Source organism: Zalophus californianus, chromosome 12, assembly GCF_009762305.2.
Source record: "Zalophus californianus isolate mZalCal1 chromosome 12, mZalCal1.pri.v2, whole genome shotgun sequence".
In the NCBI taxonomy this organism is placed as follows: domain Eukaryota; kingdom Metazoa; phylum Chordata; class Mammalia; order Carnivora; family Otariidae; genus Zalophus; species Zalophus californianus.
This window is the reverse complement of record NC_045606.1, coordinates 91269433-91287743: the sequence shown is the minus strand read 5'-3', so window position 1 is coordinate 91287743 and position 18311 is coordinate 91269433. Positions and strand designations below refer to the sequence as shown.

The 18311-nt window shown below is 43.6% G+C and overlaps 1 protein-coding gene across 9 annotated transcripts in view; it reads left to right on the top strand.

Annotated features, from left to right (window-relative positions):
• ATP6V0A4 (ATPase H+ transporting V0 subunit a4) overlaps positions 1 to 18311 on the top strand; it is an 83063-nt gene that overhangs the window by 13092 nt on the left and 51660 nt on the right. For 6 of the 9 annotated variants that reach the window (XM_027574776.1, XM_027574774.2, XM_027574775.1 and 3 more), the window contains 3 exons: positions 14792 to 14886; positions 16194 to 16297; positions 18091 to 18224. In XM_027574776.1, the coding sequence (XP_027430577.1) occupies positions 18108 to 18224 (117 nt within the window). In that variant the 5' untranslated portion in view covers positions 14792 to 14886; positions 16194 to 16297; positions 18091 to 18107. Of the gene's footprint in view, positions 1 to 14791; positions 14887 to 14998; positions 15065 to 16193; positions 16298 to 16475; positions 16679 to 18090; positions 18225 to 18311 lie in introns of all 9 variants that reach the window. The other 3 variants (XM_027574773.1, XM_027574772.1, XM_027574778.1) reach the window with 3 other exon arrangements.

Genomic DNA, 18311 nt, shown 5'->3' with positions numbered 1-18311 from the left:
GATTTCCATTGTTTCTCTTGAGAACTGTCCATCCAGTGGTGCTCCCTTGTACGTAATTTGTCTCTTTTTTTCCTTTGGTTGTTTGCAAGATTTTTGCTTTGTCTTTGGTTTTCAGAAGTCTTATTACAATGTGTTCAAGTATGGATTTCTTTTTATTTGTCTTACTTGGGATTTGTAGGCAATTGAATATGGAGTTTGATGTCTTTTATCAGCATTGAGAAGTTGTCGGCCGTCAAATACTACTTCTGTCCCATTCTTCTCTCTCTGCCTCGTTCTCCAGTTACACACAGGTTAGACTTTTCCACTGTAGACTCTAATTCTCTTACCCTCTTCTTTATTCTCTATCCTTTGTTTTCATGGGCTTTATTCTTACTATTTTCTTCTGCCCAATCTTTTATTAAATGTCTTATCATCTGTGTCTAATCACCTTTTATAATTACCCATTGGATTTTTAATTTCAGTTATTTTAGTTTTAGTTCTAGAATTTCCATTTTGTACATTATTAAATAGCTTTTTCTTATACAGTGTCATTTTTCATCTTCATGAACAGAGTGAATATAATTAAAAAAATCTGTCTGGTAACATCAGTATTTGTTCACCCCCATTGATCTGTTTCTATGGTCCATTATTTCTCCTGGTTGGTTTTCATTCATGTTGCTGTGTTTCCTTGTATACCTGGTTATTTTTATTGTGCGCATAATTGCAGTTACACACAATTGTTTGTAGAAATAACTTGAGACCTAGGATGAGTCATGATTTTTTTTTTTTTTTGGTTTGGTTGCTTTAGTCAGGGACCAACAACAATCTGCCACCATGTGTCTAGTCTCCAATATTGAGATATTTATAGTTAAGTTGTAGACTTTGTAAGGGTTAATTTATTTTGGCCACCTTTCCTTCTTTGTGCAGCTCTTTGGAAAATTTTTCCCCAAGGAAATTAGAGATGAGCACAAAAATGCATATCCAAAATTCTCCACCTCAACATTACAATATTTGTGAAAATGACAGCTTAGGAGCAGCTTATAATGGAATAAAAGATAGCTTCTAAAATGATGTTTTAGAATGATATTTAATTATTTGGAAAAACGCTGTATAATACAAAGCAGAAAAGGCAGGATGTGAAACTATGTATTTAGTAGGATTCCAGTTTTGTAATACACATGCATATGCAAAGAAGAAGCTTGGGAAGCATCCTATCAAGATGTTAACAGTAGTCATATCTAGAATTAACACTCTGGGACAATTTTTATTTTCTTGTTTACACTTTTATATGTCTTTCAAATTTTCTACAATGAGTGCATATTACTCTTTTTTTGAATGGATTTTACTCTTATAATCAGGAAATAAAATCAAGTTAATACATTTTAAATAAAGTCTTTTTTTTTAAAGATTTTATTTATTTATTTATTTGACGGAGAGAGAAAGAGAGAGCACAAGCAGGGGGAGCTGCAGGCAGAGGCAGAGGGAGAAGCAGGCTCCCTGCTGAGCAGGGAGCCCGATGTGGGGCTCAATACCAGGACCCTGGGATCACCACCCCAGCCAAGGGCAGATGCTTAATGGACTGAGCCACCCAGGCGCCCCCCTTTTTAAAATTTGTTTAAAAATTAATACATTTTAAAAAAGAATATTTCAGGGGGACCTGGGTGGCACAGTCAAGCATCTGACTTCTGGTTTTGGGTCAAGTTGTGATCTCAGGGTCGTGAGATCAAGCCCCGTGTCAGGCTCTGTGCTCAGTGCAGAGTCTGCTTCAGGTTCTCTCCCTCTCCCTCTGCCCCTCCTGCTTGTGCTCTCTCTCTCTCTCTCTCTCTCAAATAAATAAATAAATCTTGAGTATGTCACAGGAAAGCAATATAGTTACAACAGAGCAGATAGACTACATTTAACAGTACTTATCTTGTTGCCTGGGAAAATTTTCAATGTCAGGGAATCTTCTTTTCCATCAAAAAAATTTTTTAAGTGCTTTTTATTTATTTATTTTTTGAGAGAGAGAGAGAGAGAGAATCTTAAGCAGGCTCCACACCCAGCACAGAGCCTGACATGGGGCTCAGTCTCACGACCCTGAGATCATGACCAGAGCCAAAATCAAGAGTCGGATGCTTAACCGACTGAACCACCCAGGTGCCCCCTGCCACCAAAAAAAAAAAAAAAAAAATACTAATTAAACGTCAAGTTGCATATGGTGTGGAGAACTGCTTATTGACAGACAGCCTTTGTTTTGGGGGTGCCCAAGGTATACAACAGAATGTACAGACACACTCCAGAATGTTCAGGACATAAAGAAGACTAGAAATAAGACAGAGAAAAAAAATAGAATCTCAGTGTTGGAAAGGGACCTAGAGGCCATCTGGCCCAGTCCTTAACCTAGTAAGAATGCTCTCCTACAAAGAAAGTAGTATGCTAGAGAGCTTAGTAAGGCTGCATTTGACCTCTCCTGCCTCTCAAAGTGGTTACTTAGACTTCTGCTAAAATGCCTCCAGTGGCAGGTGTCTATTTTTTTTTTTAAGATTTATTTATTTATTGAGAGAGAGAGAGCATGAGCGGGAGGGGCAGAGGGAGAGGGAGAGAGAATCTCAAGCAGACACTGTGCTGGGTTCGATCTCACGACCCTGAGATCACGACCTGAGCTGAAACCAAGAGTCGGACACTTACCTGACTGCCCACCCAGGCGCCCCTGTTTCTTACTAATTTTTAAGGTAGCCAGTTCCACTGTGGGATAGTTCTCTACCTGTTAGAAAAGTTAGTGAGTTACTAGCCCAAACAGGTAAGGGCATTTTAAGGTGAAGTTAATCAACAATGGGAGGGGAGTGGAGGCCAACTCTATGACTGGCAATTTCTGGCTTCTTCATTCCCAGCCTTACCATTCGTACAAAATATTTCTGTTGGCACAACAGTGCTTGTGGTCAGATTCATTTTTGTTTAATAAACAGAGATGTATGTTCTCAAAGAGTAATTTTAAGCTGAGGTTTTTGGGAAATGACCTGCATGTTTGTGATAAACACTCAGACAATTTTTCTTTTCCAGTTTGTCCACATGAGACTAAAAAGAATCAGTGAGCTGAGTCAGACACTGTTAGCCCTTCCTCCCAGCCTCCAGCTTCTTCTCTCTGGCTGTGTGCTTCCGGCTGTTTCTGGAACTTTCCTTCACTCTCTGTCTTTTTTGTCTGGGCTGCACGTAGCCTGGACAACCAGCTGTGAGTCAGGAGTCCTGGATTCCATGTTTGTGTTGTCTTCCTCTGTGTGACCTTGGAGGAGGTCATGTAACCTTGGTGTTGATGCTACCCAAGAGAGGCAGTGGGGGCTCTCTGGGAGGGAGATACATGGGGGAAAATCCAGGGAAATATTGCCTTCAATCCTTTGTGAGAAAATCTTTGTCTGGGGGCCCCGGGACTCTCCAGAGGGGATAGGTTATCCCTAGAAGGGGTTTTGCTATGCATAGAGCCTAATGCAAAGGGATGTTATGTCCTGTAAGAGACCAAGGGGAAACCAGCAGCTACGACATGAAGAGACTCTGAGAGTCGGGAGCCCATATTCTGCTTCCAGCCACTAATTCACTGGCGGACCTTAGGCAAATCCCTTCACCCCCTGGGGTTGCTTCCTCATCCTTACAGCAAGGGGATTGGGCTCGATGATCTCTAAGTTTTCCTCCAGTGGTACAATTCTGTGACCCTGTGCTCAACACGGTCTGTTCAATGGAGAAGCAGGTAGAGGTGGCCATCGTGCTGAAAAGAGCCTCCCCAGTGGAGTTTGGAGTAAATATTATTACCGAAAAGGCAAATAAGTGGGGAGCTGCTCCTGAGTGAAAAATGGGGAGGTTTGAAAGGTAAAATGCATTGGTGACAAACTTTGAGGCATTCTGTTCTCTTCGTGAGGAAATTTTATTTTCCTACGTCTCACTGCCAGTCAGCATGTGACTTGGCAAGTGAAGACAGAAGGGGGCAGAGTGTAAAGTAGCTCCGCTCTGGAGAAAGGAGACGCAGAGAGACGAAGCCAAGATATGTGGAGGTGGAAGATAAGCAAGCCACAGGGTTCCATGATGGAGGGTCTTCTCCTAAGGAGTGAGGTGGCCATGTGCTGAGGGGAGGGAAGTAAGATGAGATGGAGCAGGGGAGGAGAATGTGGCTGACAGTGAGAGCCGCTTGGGGGGGCTCTTTCTTTTTTAGGGAATAATCTCGGGGGACAGAAAGGTGTAGAACAACTGTGAGGGCCAAACTGATGTTGGAAGGCACCATTGTGCACCGTGACACTCCCTGAAGAGGGTCCATGGCCAGGAGGGAAGGGGGATGTATGTGGCAGGAGATGATTCTGGTTTCAGCACACATCACCCTGACCTCAGTGTGCTGATGACATGAACTCTTGGACATTACTGTCAACAAATTGCATCTCTCTGCGTGTGTGTGTGTGTGTGTGTGTGTGTGTGTGTGTGTGTAAGTTGAACATCATTCCCTGTCTTTTTAGCAACTTCACATCATTCCCTCTGTCTCTAGCACTTTCCCTCTGTGAATGCATATTGTGAAGGATTGTGGATGGTGGGGTCAGTGTCCGGCCAATGGTGAAGTGCTAGGTAAGTGGATGGTACAATCAATTATGCGAATGAAGGTGATCTGGCTGGAATTCAGTTCAGAAAAGTTAGACACTGTTTTTGGAAAATGGGGTTGTTACTTTGCAGCTAAATTGTTATTTTTGGATTAAATTCCTTGCGAGTGTTTTAGCTTGCTCTCCACTTACCCCTTTTGGTTTTTTATTTTTATTTATTTAATTTTTTAAGATTTTATTTATTTATTTATTTGACAGAGAGAGAGAGCACACAAACAGGGGGAGTGGCGGGCAGAGGGAGAAGGAGAAGCAGGCTCCCCGCTAAGCAGGGAGCCCCATGTGGGACTCGATCCCAGGACCCTGGGGTCATGACCTGAGCCGAAGGCAGTTGCTTAACCAACTGAGCCACCCAGGCGCCCCACTTTTGATTTTTTAAATTAGGATGATCTCCTGTAAGTTGCTCTTGTACCGCTGAAAGTGTGGTTGTGCCCAGTATCTTTGTAATCCCCTGTATAGGGACGTGGGAACAAAGGAGGCCCTTTGTTTAAAAGAATGCCCATTTTGAAGGGGTGTAAGTGGAGCGCTCACCTCTTTCCTTTCTCAAGAGCCCTTTTAAGGAAAGTCCTAGGGGCACAGCGGTGCCTCACCGGAGACCTGCATAGACAAGTGTAAAGAGACCCAAACTGGCATTGTGCCCCAGACTTGTCTAAAGAATGGCATCACTGGTAGTAAACCCTGAATGTCAAAAACATTTGATCACATTGGGGACCGATTCTGTTCTGAGAAGGTTGTTTTTCTCAAGACCTGATGCCAACGGTGTCAATTTAAAGCCTTGGGTTGAGAATTTTGAAGAGTCATAAAAAACCAGACTTAATGACTAATAGGAGGATGCCTTGCTTTTTTAAAATAGTGACACAAACAAAGGAACAAGAGCTACTTCCTAACTTTGGATAAGCTATTGAGCTCGCCTGCGCCTTGACTCCAAGGAGTGGTCTGGACTCGATCTTTTGTGTCTTTTCTACCCGTTGCCGGAGATGCTCTTGAGGGTCCCCGCTGTGCTGGCTTCTCCTCTCCTCTTGGCCCTCCCTCCCGCTACTGAGATTCACAGCAGAGAATTTGGGAAGCTTACTTTGGTTTTGGACGACCTGGACTTGGGTTGCTGCTGACACCGGTACTGTTTCAGCCCTGGGCATGTCAGCAATGCTGTGAAATGCTCTGTGGAAAGACTGTGCTCAGGCAGGACACTTGCAGAGAAATGTAAAATTTATCTTTGTCTGATTCAAAGCATTTGTCTTACAGGCACCTAACGGGTAGGGAAAGGTAGAAGGTGCCCAGTTCTAGATGTGCTGGGTCCCTAGAGCTCACAGAATTATCTTGGATTATCAACTGTCTCTTCCTTGAGAAAATAAGTGAAATCTTTCCCTGACGCCAGTTTTCCCTTCAGGTACTGCCCTGCTCCCTCCTTCCCTTTCACAGCCTGAGATCTTTTAAAAAAATTTTTTATTGTTATGTTAATCACCATACATTACATCATTAGTTTTTGATGTAGTGTTCCATGATTCATTGTTTGTGCATAACACCCAGTGCTCCATGCAGAACGTGCCCTCTTTAATACCCATCACCAGGTTGACCCATCCCCCCACCCCCTCCCCTCTAGAACCCTCAGTTTGTTTTTCAGAGTCCATCGTCTCTCATGGTTCGTCTCCCCCTCTGACTTACTCCCCTTCATTCTCCCCCTCCTGCTATCTTCTTTTTTTTTTATTTAACATATAATGTACTATTTGTTTCAGAGGTACAGATCTGTGATTCATCAGTCTTGCACAATTCACAGCGCTCACCATAGCACATACCCTCCCCAATGTCTGTCACCCAGCCACCCAATCCCTCCCACCCCCCATCACTCCAGCAACCCTCAGTTTGTTTCCTGAGATTAAGAATTCCTCGTATCAGTGAGGTCATATGATACATGTCTTTCTCTGACTGACTTATTTCGCTCAGCATAACGCCCTCCAGTTCCATCCACATCGTTGCAAATCACAGCCTGAGATCTTGAGAGAATTTGAGAGTATCTGGCTTTCTTCACCAGCCCCTGACTTCCCAATTCCCCAGTCCCTTCTTTAAATTCTCCCTCCTTCATGTGCCTCAAGTAGGTCCATCCGGGTCACCGGTAACCTCCAGAGGACAGACGGTGAGCACTCCATGATTCTTGAGACACTTCTCTTGAATTCTCTCTCTTCTGGCTAGCCTTCTGGATCTGTTCCTGGTCCATCTCCTCTGTCCTGCCTTCAGACCTTTGAGGTCCCCCACTCTGGGGCCTGACTTCATTGCATCTGTCCCCCTTGTTGTGGACTGAATTGTGTGCCTCTCACCCACTCCCTGTTTTCATAGGGTGAAGCCCTAACCCCAGGACCTCAGAATGTGACCTTATCTGGAAATAACCTGTTATATGTTAGTATAAATACCTATTTTTATGAAAATACTGTATTTTCCAAAACAAACAATTTAGTGAAAAGAGTAGCATCGCTGGCTTTATTTTGCAAATCTCTTTAAAGTCTGACTTAATAGAAGACAGCTGGATGTCTTTTGCTTATCTATTTTTACATTTGGACTCATTGCTATATGTTATTTTTGTTGAAATACATGATGAAAATCTGGCTTCACATAAATATGTAGTCTTTTTTTAAAGATTTTATTTATTTATTTGAGAGAGAGAATGAGAGAGAGAGAGCATGCACAGAGGGGGAGCGGGAGAGGGAGAAGCAGGCTTCCCAATGAGGGACTCGATCCCGGGACTCCAGGATCATGACCTGAGCGGAAGGCAGTCGCTTAACCAACTGAGCCACCCAGGCACCCATAAATATGTAGTTTTAAAAAAGGGAAAAATGGGGATGGCTGGGTGGCTTAGTCGGTTAAGCGTCTGCCTCAGCTCATGATCCCAGGGTCCTGGGATCGAGGCCCGCATCGGGCTCCTTGCCCCGCATCGGGCTCCTTGCCCCGCATCGGGCTCCTTGCCCCGCATCGGGCTCCTTGCCCCGCATCGGGCTCCTTGCCCCGTAGGGAGCCTGCTTCCCCCTCCGCCTGCCACTCCCCCTGCTTGTGCTCTCTCTCTGACAAATAAATAAAATCTTTAAAAAAATAAAAATAAAGAAAAAATGGAAAAATGTTTTACTAGTCTTTTCAGGTAGTCATGTGTATTTTTCATTGATTCTCTACCAAAACTTAACAAGTAGTAATTTTTAAAAGCCTAGGTGCAATGTAGAATCAGAAACCAAACCACTGACCTTTTCGTTACAATCCCTTGGCTAATCGTGTGCTCTCAATGGATCATTTGCCCAAACGTGACTGTGTAACATCATGCGTTGGGCATTTGGGAAATACTGGTTCACTGAGTTTTGCAGATCTCCCAAATGCTGTCACATTTCATTATATAATCACTTGAAAAATCACATTTATAAATATCTGCAACAGAAATACCCTCATCAGAAAAGTTTTCAGCATTGAGAAGCTGTCAAGTTCATGTTGGCGCAAAAAAGTTTTCCAAAATTTTAATTGTTGTTTGAAAGTTAGAATTTCATCATTGGCAACAAACAATGCCAGTTGTTTTCCTTTGAAATGACAGAATTGTTTGGATCATTTCTGAGAAAGCGCCCGCCAAATGCCTCTGTCTGAATAACCATAGCTTGTCAGGCGTTCTTTCAAGTAAAGATGGTGTTCTGTGAAAATAGCAGCTCATTCAGCTGACAACTCACACCAGCAGCACTCTCCTGACTTCATTATGCCAGAAAAGTGCTTTCTGGGTGCTTTCCATTTTGTCCCCCAGGATATTAAAAATAAAACAATATCTCCTCTTTCGCCTGGACCACGGCTCTCGTCTCAGAACTGCTCTGCCTGCTGGAGCTCTTGCTTCCCTCCGCATCCGCTCTGCAATTAGAAATATGTTTTCCAGGCTGTGCCGTTTGCCCATCCCCTCCCCCCCCCCCCCCCCCCCCGTCCCCCCACAGGCTTCGGACCTGTCAAGGGCGCCAGTCGCTCTTGTGATAAAGCCACCGTCCTTAATAGGGTCTGCAGCTCATGGCTGTGCTCCTCCTGCTTCACCAGTGCAACCCCACTCCCCACCCCCTTATTCTCTCTGCCCTGTTTACACTGCCTTCTTCCCCTGAGGAAGAAGAGTCCGTCCTTCCGTGTACCCATCTCAATTATTACACATTTGTCCTTGTGGTTACTTAATTTGATTACTGAGACTAGAGAGTCTCAGCTCTGGAGCCACACTACCTGGGTTCAAGTCTCCCCTTTACCACTTACTAGCTGAGCAACTTTGAACTTGTCACCTGTCTCAGATTCCTAATCTGTAAACCAGCCAAACCATAACGATGGGGATTTAAATTATAGCTATTTCTTCGGGCTTTGTCTTACATTAGCCCATAGTAAGCATCATCTGTGTATTAGCCATCGATATTAGGATCATTATATTTGACTGCCCTGCTAGATTTCACCAGAACAGGAATTGTTTTGCCCATTGATGTACCTTGCCCGGCACATCATAGTTGCTCAATCAATATTTTTGAGATGATTTTCTTTTATTGTCAGTGAAAATTTGGCTTTAATTAAATGTTTGATTTTCTTCAAATTAGTCAACGGATGCTAATTTAAAAAAATCAAGTGGTGCAAAGGGGTTATCAAAGTAATGCTAAGGTCTCCCGCTCCACTCCGTCTGTGTTTTTTTTCCCTAAGAACTACTTTTGACTAGTTTTTTCTTCTTGTTGTTACTGTCAAAATCTCCAGCTAATACGCTGCCATTACTGTTCCTGATTTCTCTGCCTTAGACAGTTTCTATGGACTCGTACGCTTCTTTAGTTTTGGTCTCTCCCACCCCCACTAAAACATAAGCCACGTGAAAGCAGGGACTTGGTCCTGTTTCCAGCTGTGTCTGCAGAGCCTAAAGCAGAGCCTGACACATTGTAGGTGCTCCATAAATAAATAACCCCTGAGTGAATAAGTGGCTACATCAAGACTCACTTCTGGAAGTTTCTGTAGATGCTTAGCATTGTGCTTGGTGAAGTACCAGTAATGCCCAGCGGAAATGAAATGGGCCCTATTTTTATCTTTACTGTTGCACAACTGTTACCTTCTGTCTCTTCTCTGTCCAGTCAGTTTCCATATCCATTTTACTGCTTATACAGTTGTGAATATGATGCCCGCTCAAGCTGCCATTTCATTTTGTAACATTGTATCACTAAGGATTTAGTGTTTCCCCACCAAGGAATTTTTTGTATTGTGTTTTCTTTACGGACCATGTGTTATTTGCAATCCAGAAATCCATAAAGCTCTGAAAACAAAAACAGTTTTTATGGACTTGGCAGCACAATCTGACCTGATTTAACGTGAGGCATGTATAATTTCTATTGATTCTTCACAGTAAGAATGTAAATATTTAAGTACAGAAGGATTAACATGCTTTGATTACAAAATGCTGCCCCCAGGACCCATGGGGATATAATATGTCATCTATACCTGGCTTAACTTTCTAAATAGGGAGCATTCTGAAATCTGAAAGCCATCTGATCCCAAGGTTTAAGACCTGTATCAAGAGTGTTATGTGTTTGTTACAAAAGTATCAGAGAATAAAGAAAAGGACAAAGCACATAAATCCAGATCCAAACCCTACCCATCGTGATGATTTCAGTGTGGTTCCTTCCACATCTTTCTATGGGGATTACAGATGTTAAAAAAATACAATGATACTATATATACTGTTTCATAAAATACTTTATCAACACTGTTCCAAGAACATATTTCCTTGTCAGTAGAATGCTTTTCATGCTGTTTTAATGGCTGTCCTGTATTCTATCACATATATGTGTCATAGTTTAAACCCCTTATCCTTTCCTACTCCCTCACAGTGGCCCCTGAAAAGGGTTCTGCAAAATCTCCAGGGTTCTGTGCACCAGTTTGAAAAACCACCGATCTGGCTCAGTATCTTCATTTGGCAGTGGAGGACCTGGGCCTCATGATGGGGTGTTGTCTTCCCCACCAGGGGGCCGCTCAAATCTCTTGGGCTAGTTTGATTTAGAACACACATCTCCAGAGATTTGTCTCTGTCCTCTCTCCATTATATAATGCCAGCTGAGCACACTGGCATTTTGGAAGAGCATCTTCTTTGCTCTTCCTGAAATCTTAAAAAAAAAAAATCTTTTATTTTGAAATAATTATAGATTTCACAGAAAGTTGCAAACAGGACAAGGAGGTCTTATATACCCTTCACCCAGTTTTCCCCCATTGGTTACATGGGGAAATTGACAATGACATAAAATTGTATATGGTTCTGTGTCATTTTATCACATGCATAGATTCATATAACCAGCACCACAATCAAGACATAGAACTATCCTGTCATTGTGAAGATCTCCCTTGTTACCCCTTCACAGACACGCAAACACACACTACCACCACCACCACCATTCCTAATCCCTAACAATCACTAATTTGTTCTCCATCTCTGTAATTTTTTGTCATTTAGAGAATGTTATATAACTGGAATCATATACTGTGTGACTTTTTCAGATTGGTTTTTTTTTTCCGCTCAGCGTAATCACCTTGAGATCTATCCAAGTTGTGTTTATCAATAGTTTATTGCTTTTTGTGCTGAGTAATATTCTAAGGTATGGATGTACCATAAGTAGGAAATTTTGGTTGTTTCCAGCTTTTGGCTATTACAAATAAAGCTGGTATGATTGATATATAGGGGTTTTTTTTGTGAACATAAATTTCCATTTCTTCAGGATAAATGGCATGAGTGTGATTGCTGGGTCCTAAGGAAAATGCATATTTAGCCTTTTAAAAAACTGCCAAGCCATTTTCCAGAGTGTACTGTTTTACATTTCCACCAGCAATGCATGACAGATCCAGTTTCTCTACATTTTTGCCAGTGTTTGGAATTGTCACTATTATTTGAGCTGTCCTAATAGGTATATACTGGTATCTCATCGTGGTTTTAACCTGTATTTCCCTAATGGCTGAACATCTCTTCCCGAGCTTAGTTGCCATGTGTACATCCTTTTAGGTGAACTGTCTCTTTATGGCTTTGGCCCATTTTCTAATTGGATTTTTTACCATTGAAGTTTGAAAACTTGACAAATTCTAGTTGAGTCCTTTATCAGATACGTGGCTTATATATATTTTCTTCCAATCTTTAGCTTGTCCTTTTATCCTTTTTTAAAAAGATTTATTTATTTATTTGAGAGAGAGAGAGAGCGCATGTGAGCGGGGAGAGGGCAGGGGGAGGGGCAGAGGGAGAGGGAGCCTTAAGCAGACTCCGTGCTGATTTCGGAGCCTGTCCTGGGGCTCAGTCCCGTGATCCTGAGATCACAACCTGAGCCCAAACCAGAAGTCTGTGCCTAACCGACTGCACCACCCAGACTCCCCTCTTTTTATCCTTTTTACAGGACCTTTTGCACAGCAAATTTTTGTATCATTTTTTTGTTTGTTTTATGGATTACATTTTGTATGTCTTATCTAAGAACCTTTCACCAAGCCCTTGGTTCTGAAAATGCTCTCTGTGTTTCTTCTCAAAGTTTTATAGTTTTACATTTTTCTTTTTTTTACGAGAGAGCATGTGCTCACATGCACATGGAGCGGGGGAGGGGCAGAAGGAGAGAGAGAGGCTCTCCAGCAGACTCGCTGAGTGAGGAGCCTGCTTTGGACTCGATCTCACAACCCTGAGATCATGACCTGAGCCAAAAATCAAGAGTTGGATGCTTCACCAACTGAGCCACCCAAGCGCCTCTAGTTTTACATTTTAAATTTATCTGTGATCTGTTTTGAGTTAATTTTTGTAGAGGGTATGAGGTTTAGGTCTTGGTTCTGTTTTTGGCCTATGGATGTCCAGTTGGTCTAGACCATTTGCTGAGAAGGTGATCCTTCCTCTACTGAAATGCTTTCCACCTTTGTCAAAAATCAGTTGACCTGACTTGTGTTGTGGGTTTATTTCAGGATTCTCTATTTCCTTGCATTCACCTGTGTGTCTGTGCTTCCACCAGGGCCACACTCTTGACTACTGTAGCTGTATGGTAAGTCCTGAAATCAGTTAGTGTGGTTTCTCTTACTTTATTCTTCTATTCACTAGACCTCTGCTGATATGACCCTGTCTGGGAAGAGAGGAGTGCCTGGTTACTGCTCTCCACATGACCTCCACGCCCCAGTAAGGGGGTGGTCTCATTACCAATGGACAGTTGGGAAAGTTCTCATCGGATCTCTTCTGATCAAAGCTTCTCCCAGGTTCTTTTCAGATTTATAATGTAGATGCCATCATTTTTCCTTTTGTAGATGTACTGTTCCATTTGGACGTCAAGGTTGGTGCCACCTAAGTGGGTTCCTGCTGCAAGGAATTTGAGGACATCTTCCTCCTTCATTTGTAGGTTCCACCCAACGAGGCTAACAAGGGGGGCCTTATTATCACAGGGATAATAAGGGCTGGGAATTCAGACTCTGCACTTGGTCTTCTATGACACGATACTGGGGGTGTCACTTTGGTACATCTGGGTGAGGGTAGAAGTCTGGGCTTTCCACTTGGGCTTTGCGGGCATGAGTGGGCATGGGATCACAGTCTTTTCTGTGGTGTTTGGCTGGATTAGAGTGATTATTATCTAAAAGTCTTTCTTGCTAGGCTGCCCCTTTCCTGATCCGTTGGCTAGAGAGAACAGGCTTTATTTGGGAATGTTTTGGGGGGGGGATTTTTTTTTTTTCTATCTGCATATCTTGCTGGCTTCTGCAGCACCAAGCCTAGGATCTAATAAGCAAAAGAAACCCCCAGAGAAGTCACCTCTGTCATTTCTCAGACCCTGAGTTTCCTAGAAGGTCTGTCTTCTCTCTACCTTTCAGGGCCTTCTAATATTTATTGTATATATAATGTTCAGGGTTTTCCGTTTTACTTACTGGGAAGAAAAAGTATTTCTACTCCATCTTTCCAGAAGCAGAAGTCAAAGAAATTTTTTGAAAATGCGAATCAAGTAGGTAATGTCATTCCCCTGCTTCAAAATTTTCAAGGGCTTCCCAGTGTGATTAGAATAAAATCCAAATTTCTTATTGGCCCCTCAGAACTCCCCTGGCTCGGCCTCTGCTTGCGCTCTAATACCTCTTCCCACCCTCTCATGCCCCAGCCACACTGGCTTCCTATTTCTTGAACAGGTTGCATACCATGCGTAGTTGTAAACAGGGACTCTGGTGTTAGATGACCTGTCCTGAGTGGCTGTGTGACCTCGGGCAACTTACCTAGCCTTTTTGTGCCTCTATTTCCTCGTATGTGACTTGAGAATAAGAATACCGCCAACCTCATAGGGTTATTGAAAAGATTAAGTGATTGACACACGGAAAGTAATGAAATGTGCTCTACAGTCATAGGAACAATGCGCAGCGCAGGGAAGCGCTCAGGAGATACGTTAGCTAGGCGGATGAAGTCACGTGACCGCTCTTGCTTGGCTGGCTGTTCCTTGCTGCCTGGACTCCCTTCCCCCTTTTTTTGCAAGCCTGGCTCATTTTAATCCTCTACACCTCAGCTCCAATGGCCATTATCTGCTTACCTAAAGTAGCCTCTTTTCCTTTCTCCGAAGCCTAGCTTTCTATAACTGTTCTTTTTATACTTTGCAATATCTTGCTAATTTATTACTTGTTTACTGTTTGTCCCTTTCCCTATGGACATCAGCTTCATGAGGGCAAGGACCTTTTGTCTTACTTAACTGCCCTATCCTCAGAGCCCAGAACGGAGAAGGCACATAGTATACTCTCAATCAATATTTGGTGGATGGATGAAAGAATTCAGGTCATTTATGGTTACATGCTTATTACACTTAATGCTGCAGTAGACACTATTGTAGTTACATTTTGGTTTACAACCTTAAAATTTTTTTCATAGGCTGAAGTTCCTAAAGTGGGATTACTGGGTCCAAGGATATGCAGATTGCCTTTTTGACAGATTGCATTAATTTATTGTCCAGCAGGTGTCCTATGAGTGTGCACCTTCCACTTAGGGCTCTAGGAGAAAAAGAAAGCAAGCCTTGAAATACAGTCTCCCTCTTATACTTCGACATTCAAAATAATTACCTAATATTCTATTATACTTTGCAGAGAAGGACTCTGGGAACCTGGGGTTAAATCGCTTCCCCAGGGTCGCACATGGTAAATGAGAGCTGGGATCCTTGCTCAGGCAGTTTGGTTCTAAACTCTGCTCTTAACCATCAAGGTGTGCTTTTCCTCTCTATGCCCCTCAGTGATTCCTGGGCCCCGGAACCTTTGAGAACGTCTACACCATCCACTGGCGGGGAGACACAGCAACCCCCAGTTGGGGTGAAGAGCAGAATGAGAGGTGGGCAGGGGAAGGGGCAGGAGAGGGAGGAACCGGTTGGGGCGGGGGTTCCTCTCACCTCGAGTTCCCCTGGCAAGAGAGGCAGACTCAGCGTTGGTCATTCTGCTTGCAGTTTTCAGTCCTAATCCTTCAGCTCTGCCTTGTCGCTCCTGAGTTCAGCCTTCAGATCTTTGCCCCGGTGAGTCTGGACTCAAGTGATTCTGCCATGTTGGGATGGGTGGCTGCAGCCAAGCTCTGTTTCTTAAGAAACCCAAGCATTACCTTTCCTACAGGCCTCGTTACAGGCCATCTGCTTCCGTTGAGGCCCTGCCCCTCCACCCCCCGCCCCAGGTTCAAGCAGCACCTGCTCAGCTGATCGTCTCCCACTGCCTTCACCCTGTTGCCTCCCAAGGTGAAGTTAGATCTTGCACCGTGTTCTCAAAAGCAATAGTTCTAATTTGATGATGCACAAGAATTACCCGAGGGGTTTATTAAAAAAGACAGATCGAAGACAACCTGGGAAATTCGAACATTGATGGGATATTTGATATCAAGGAATTATTGTTGAATTTTAGGTGTGATCATGGTATCACGTGTGTGTGTGTGTGTATAATAGATATATAATAATATATATAATATTTATATATAATATATATCACGTGTGTATATTATAATATATTTATATTATATATATGATTATGTATTTTTTAGAGATACATACTGAAATATTTTGAAAGGCATAATATGTGTGGGATTAGCTTCAGAACAGTCTGGGGTGTGTAGGAGAAGCAGGTGAGGGTACTGATGAGGCAGAATTCAACAGGTGATGCTGAGTGGTCTGTCTGTGGAGGTTCCTTAGAGTGTTCCCTGTACTTTTGCAGATGCTTTAATTTTTCCATAGTAAAAGGTAAAAAAAAAAAAAACAGCACCCCTTTCATTCTAGGGTACATCGTCCAGGCACCCCAGGTGGGTGCATGCAGGGATCTACCCCCGCAGGGAAAGCTGCTCTGCCAAGCTCATTAATGGGCACGCAGGTGGTCTCTGCAGAGTAACCAGCCCCTGAACCAGGAGACATGGCTGTAACCGCTTCACTCCTCGGGCCCTTAGCCTCCCCACCAAATAAATGCAAGACAGTAATAATCAGTGAAAGGGTAAATCCTCATGTCTGGCCCTGTCTCTTTTTACCTGGGTCACATCAGAAGCTGACTTTTGGCTACCGACTATTCATTGGTGTATTCTGTTTTGGAAGTAAAGTGTTTTTGAAGATAGCTCTTGTTAGGATGGTGGGCATATTTTTTTTCATTTCCGGAACGATTTCATTTTTACAGTGACAAGGAGTGTTGGGTGTGCTTCGTAGACACATTGGAAGGTTGTCTCCAGGGCCCTTCGAAGGCCTCTAGAAACCTCTCCCAAAACTTCTGCTCGCTGCAGGGTAAGTTACTTTCCTTAGAGAAGAAAGTCACTGCTTCCTGGTGGGGCCCCAAGGTCGTGGCCCCGGGCACAGGTGGCTGGGGGAGGGAGGGGGCTTGAGCAGGGCTGGCCGGTGAGGCAAGTTTGTCCTCACCCACAGGCCAGTGTTGATACAACAGGGCTGCCTCTGGGCTCTGCAGGCACCTAGGGAGGAGAAGTACCGGGAGGGGCTCGTGGCCGCAGGGAAGCCACCTGAGGAATCCCCAAGCCAGGCTGGTCCTGGCCCGCCACTCACCAGCCCTGACCAAACACCTGCTTGCGGGGCTGGGCTGAGGAAGTGCGGGAGCCTTAGCTCTCGCCCTACTGCAGATACCTGTCCAGGACCTGTTGGGGCAAAGCTGGGGTAAGAAGGCTTTTCACCCTATCTATGTTCTTGGTCTGCTTGCTGCTAGTGGGCGTGTGTCTCTTTTATGAAAACATTGCCTTATTTACCAGAAAGGGTAGTATGAAAAGTTTTGATTCATCTAGGTGTCAAAAGGCAAAAAATGGAGCATCAGGCCAGGCATTCTGGAGGGAGGGATGAAGTTTGGGCTCTAGTCAATTAATTGGGAAATATCTTCTGAGTACCTGCTTTGTGGTTGAGCTAGACTGGTGATAGAATGGAAAACATGACATAGTTCTAACCTCATGGAATTTACTGGCCAGTGGGCAACACAGACATTAAACAAATAATTGCCAGTGATTTCTGTTCCGGGAGTACTTGGTTCACCTGGTGTTGGTGGTGGTCTGGGAGGGCTTATGGAGGAAGAGGATCCTGACACTGAGGCTCCAATGACAGGATTATGTTGGGTGTGTGGGTTACTGGGGGGCAGGGGGAGGAAGAGAGTGAGGTTCCAGATCTAGGGGAAAGCATGGACAAAGGTCCTGAGGCAGGAGGGAGCTCTGGGAGAAATTCCGTGTGTCTGGAGACCAATGTGAAGAGAAGTGGAGCTGGAGGGGATGGCAGAGGCCAGATACGCAGCCTTTTGTTGGACAAATCTTATATTTTATAAGAAATAGAGATGATGGAAGACTTAAAGCAGAGAAGGGATAAATCCGGGGTCTGGCAAACAATAGCTACTGTACACATTATAAAATGAAATGAGAAAAGGGGGCCCATTCTGGAGTTGTGGTAGTTATTCCAGAAGGTTGGTCTTTAGGGCAAGCAATTTGGCTTGGCAGTGATAGAGCAGTCCAGAGGGTCTTTGATGGGAATGGATTCTACATGAATACCCTTTTTCCCTATAGAGGACATACAGATTTATTTTATTCTGGCTGACTGCACAGGGTTCTGGAGGTCAGCTTAATCACTTTCCTGTTGATGGATATCTGGGTTAGATCCATTTATTACAATAATTGTATACAATGTTATCAGAAACATCTTTTGCATCTATTTTCCCATACCTCTCCAAGTTTGTCTGGATGAAGAGCAGCAGAAATCCGGGGTCATGGGTATGAGTAATATAAAATTTGATAGACACTGACAAATTGCTCTCCGAAAAAGCTGTACAAATTTAGACTTCAACTACTAAGTGTATGAAAATGCCTGCTCTCGCACACTGTCTACAACAGGAGTTTGTAATCGTATTTTTTAATCTTGCGCCAATCCAATAGGTGGTGAAAAGTGCTATCTTGTTTTTGTTTAGATTTTGAAAATTAGGAGCCATTCCTGTTGGATTTTTCTCATGTTGGATATTAATATAGTGCAACTAAAGCCAGTTTTGATCCGAAGGTTTCTACACCCTTACTCTCTCCAATATCTTTTGTCTCCTGCAGACCAAGGTTGTGTCAAGATGGCGTCTGTGTTTCGCAGTGAGGAGATGTGTTTGTCCCAACTGTTTCTTCAGGTGGAGGCTGCATATTGCTGTGTGGCTGAGCTTGGGGAGCTTGGATTGGTTCAGTTCAAAGATGTAGGTGCTGCATTCTTGGAAGGCCAGAGGAAGGTGGGGTGGGAGTAGATATCTCTTTCACACCACTTCTTCTAGTGAACTAAGTGC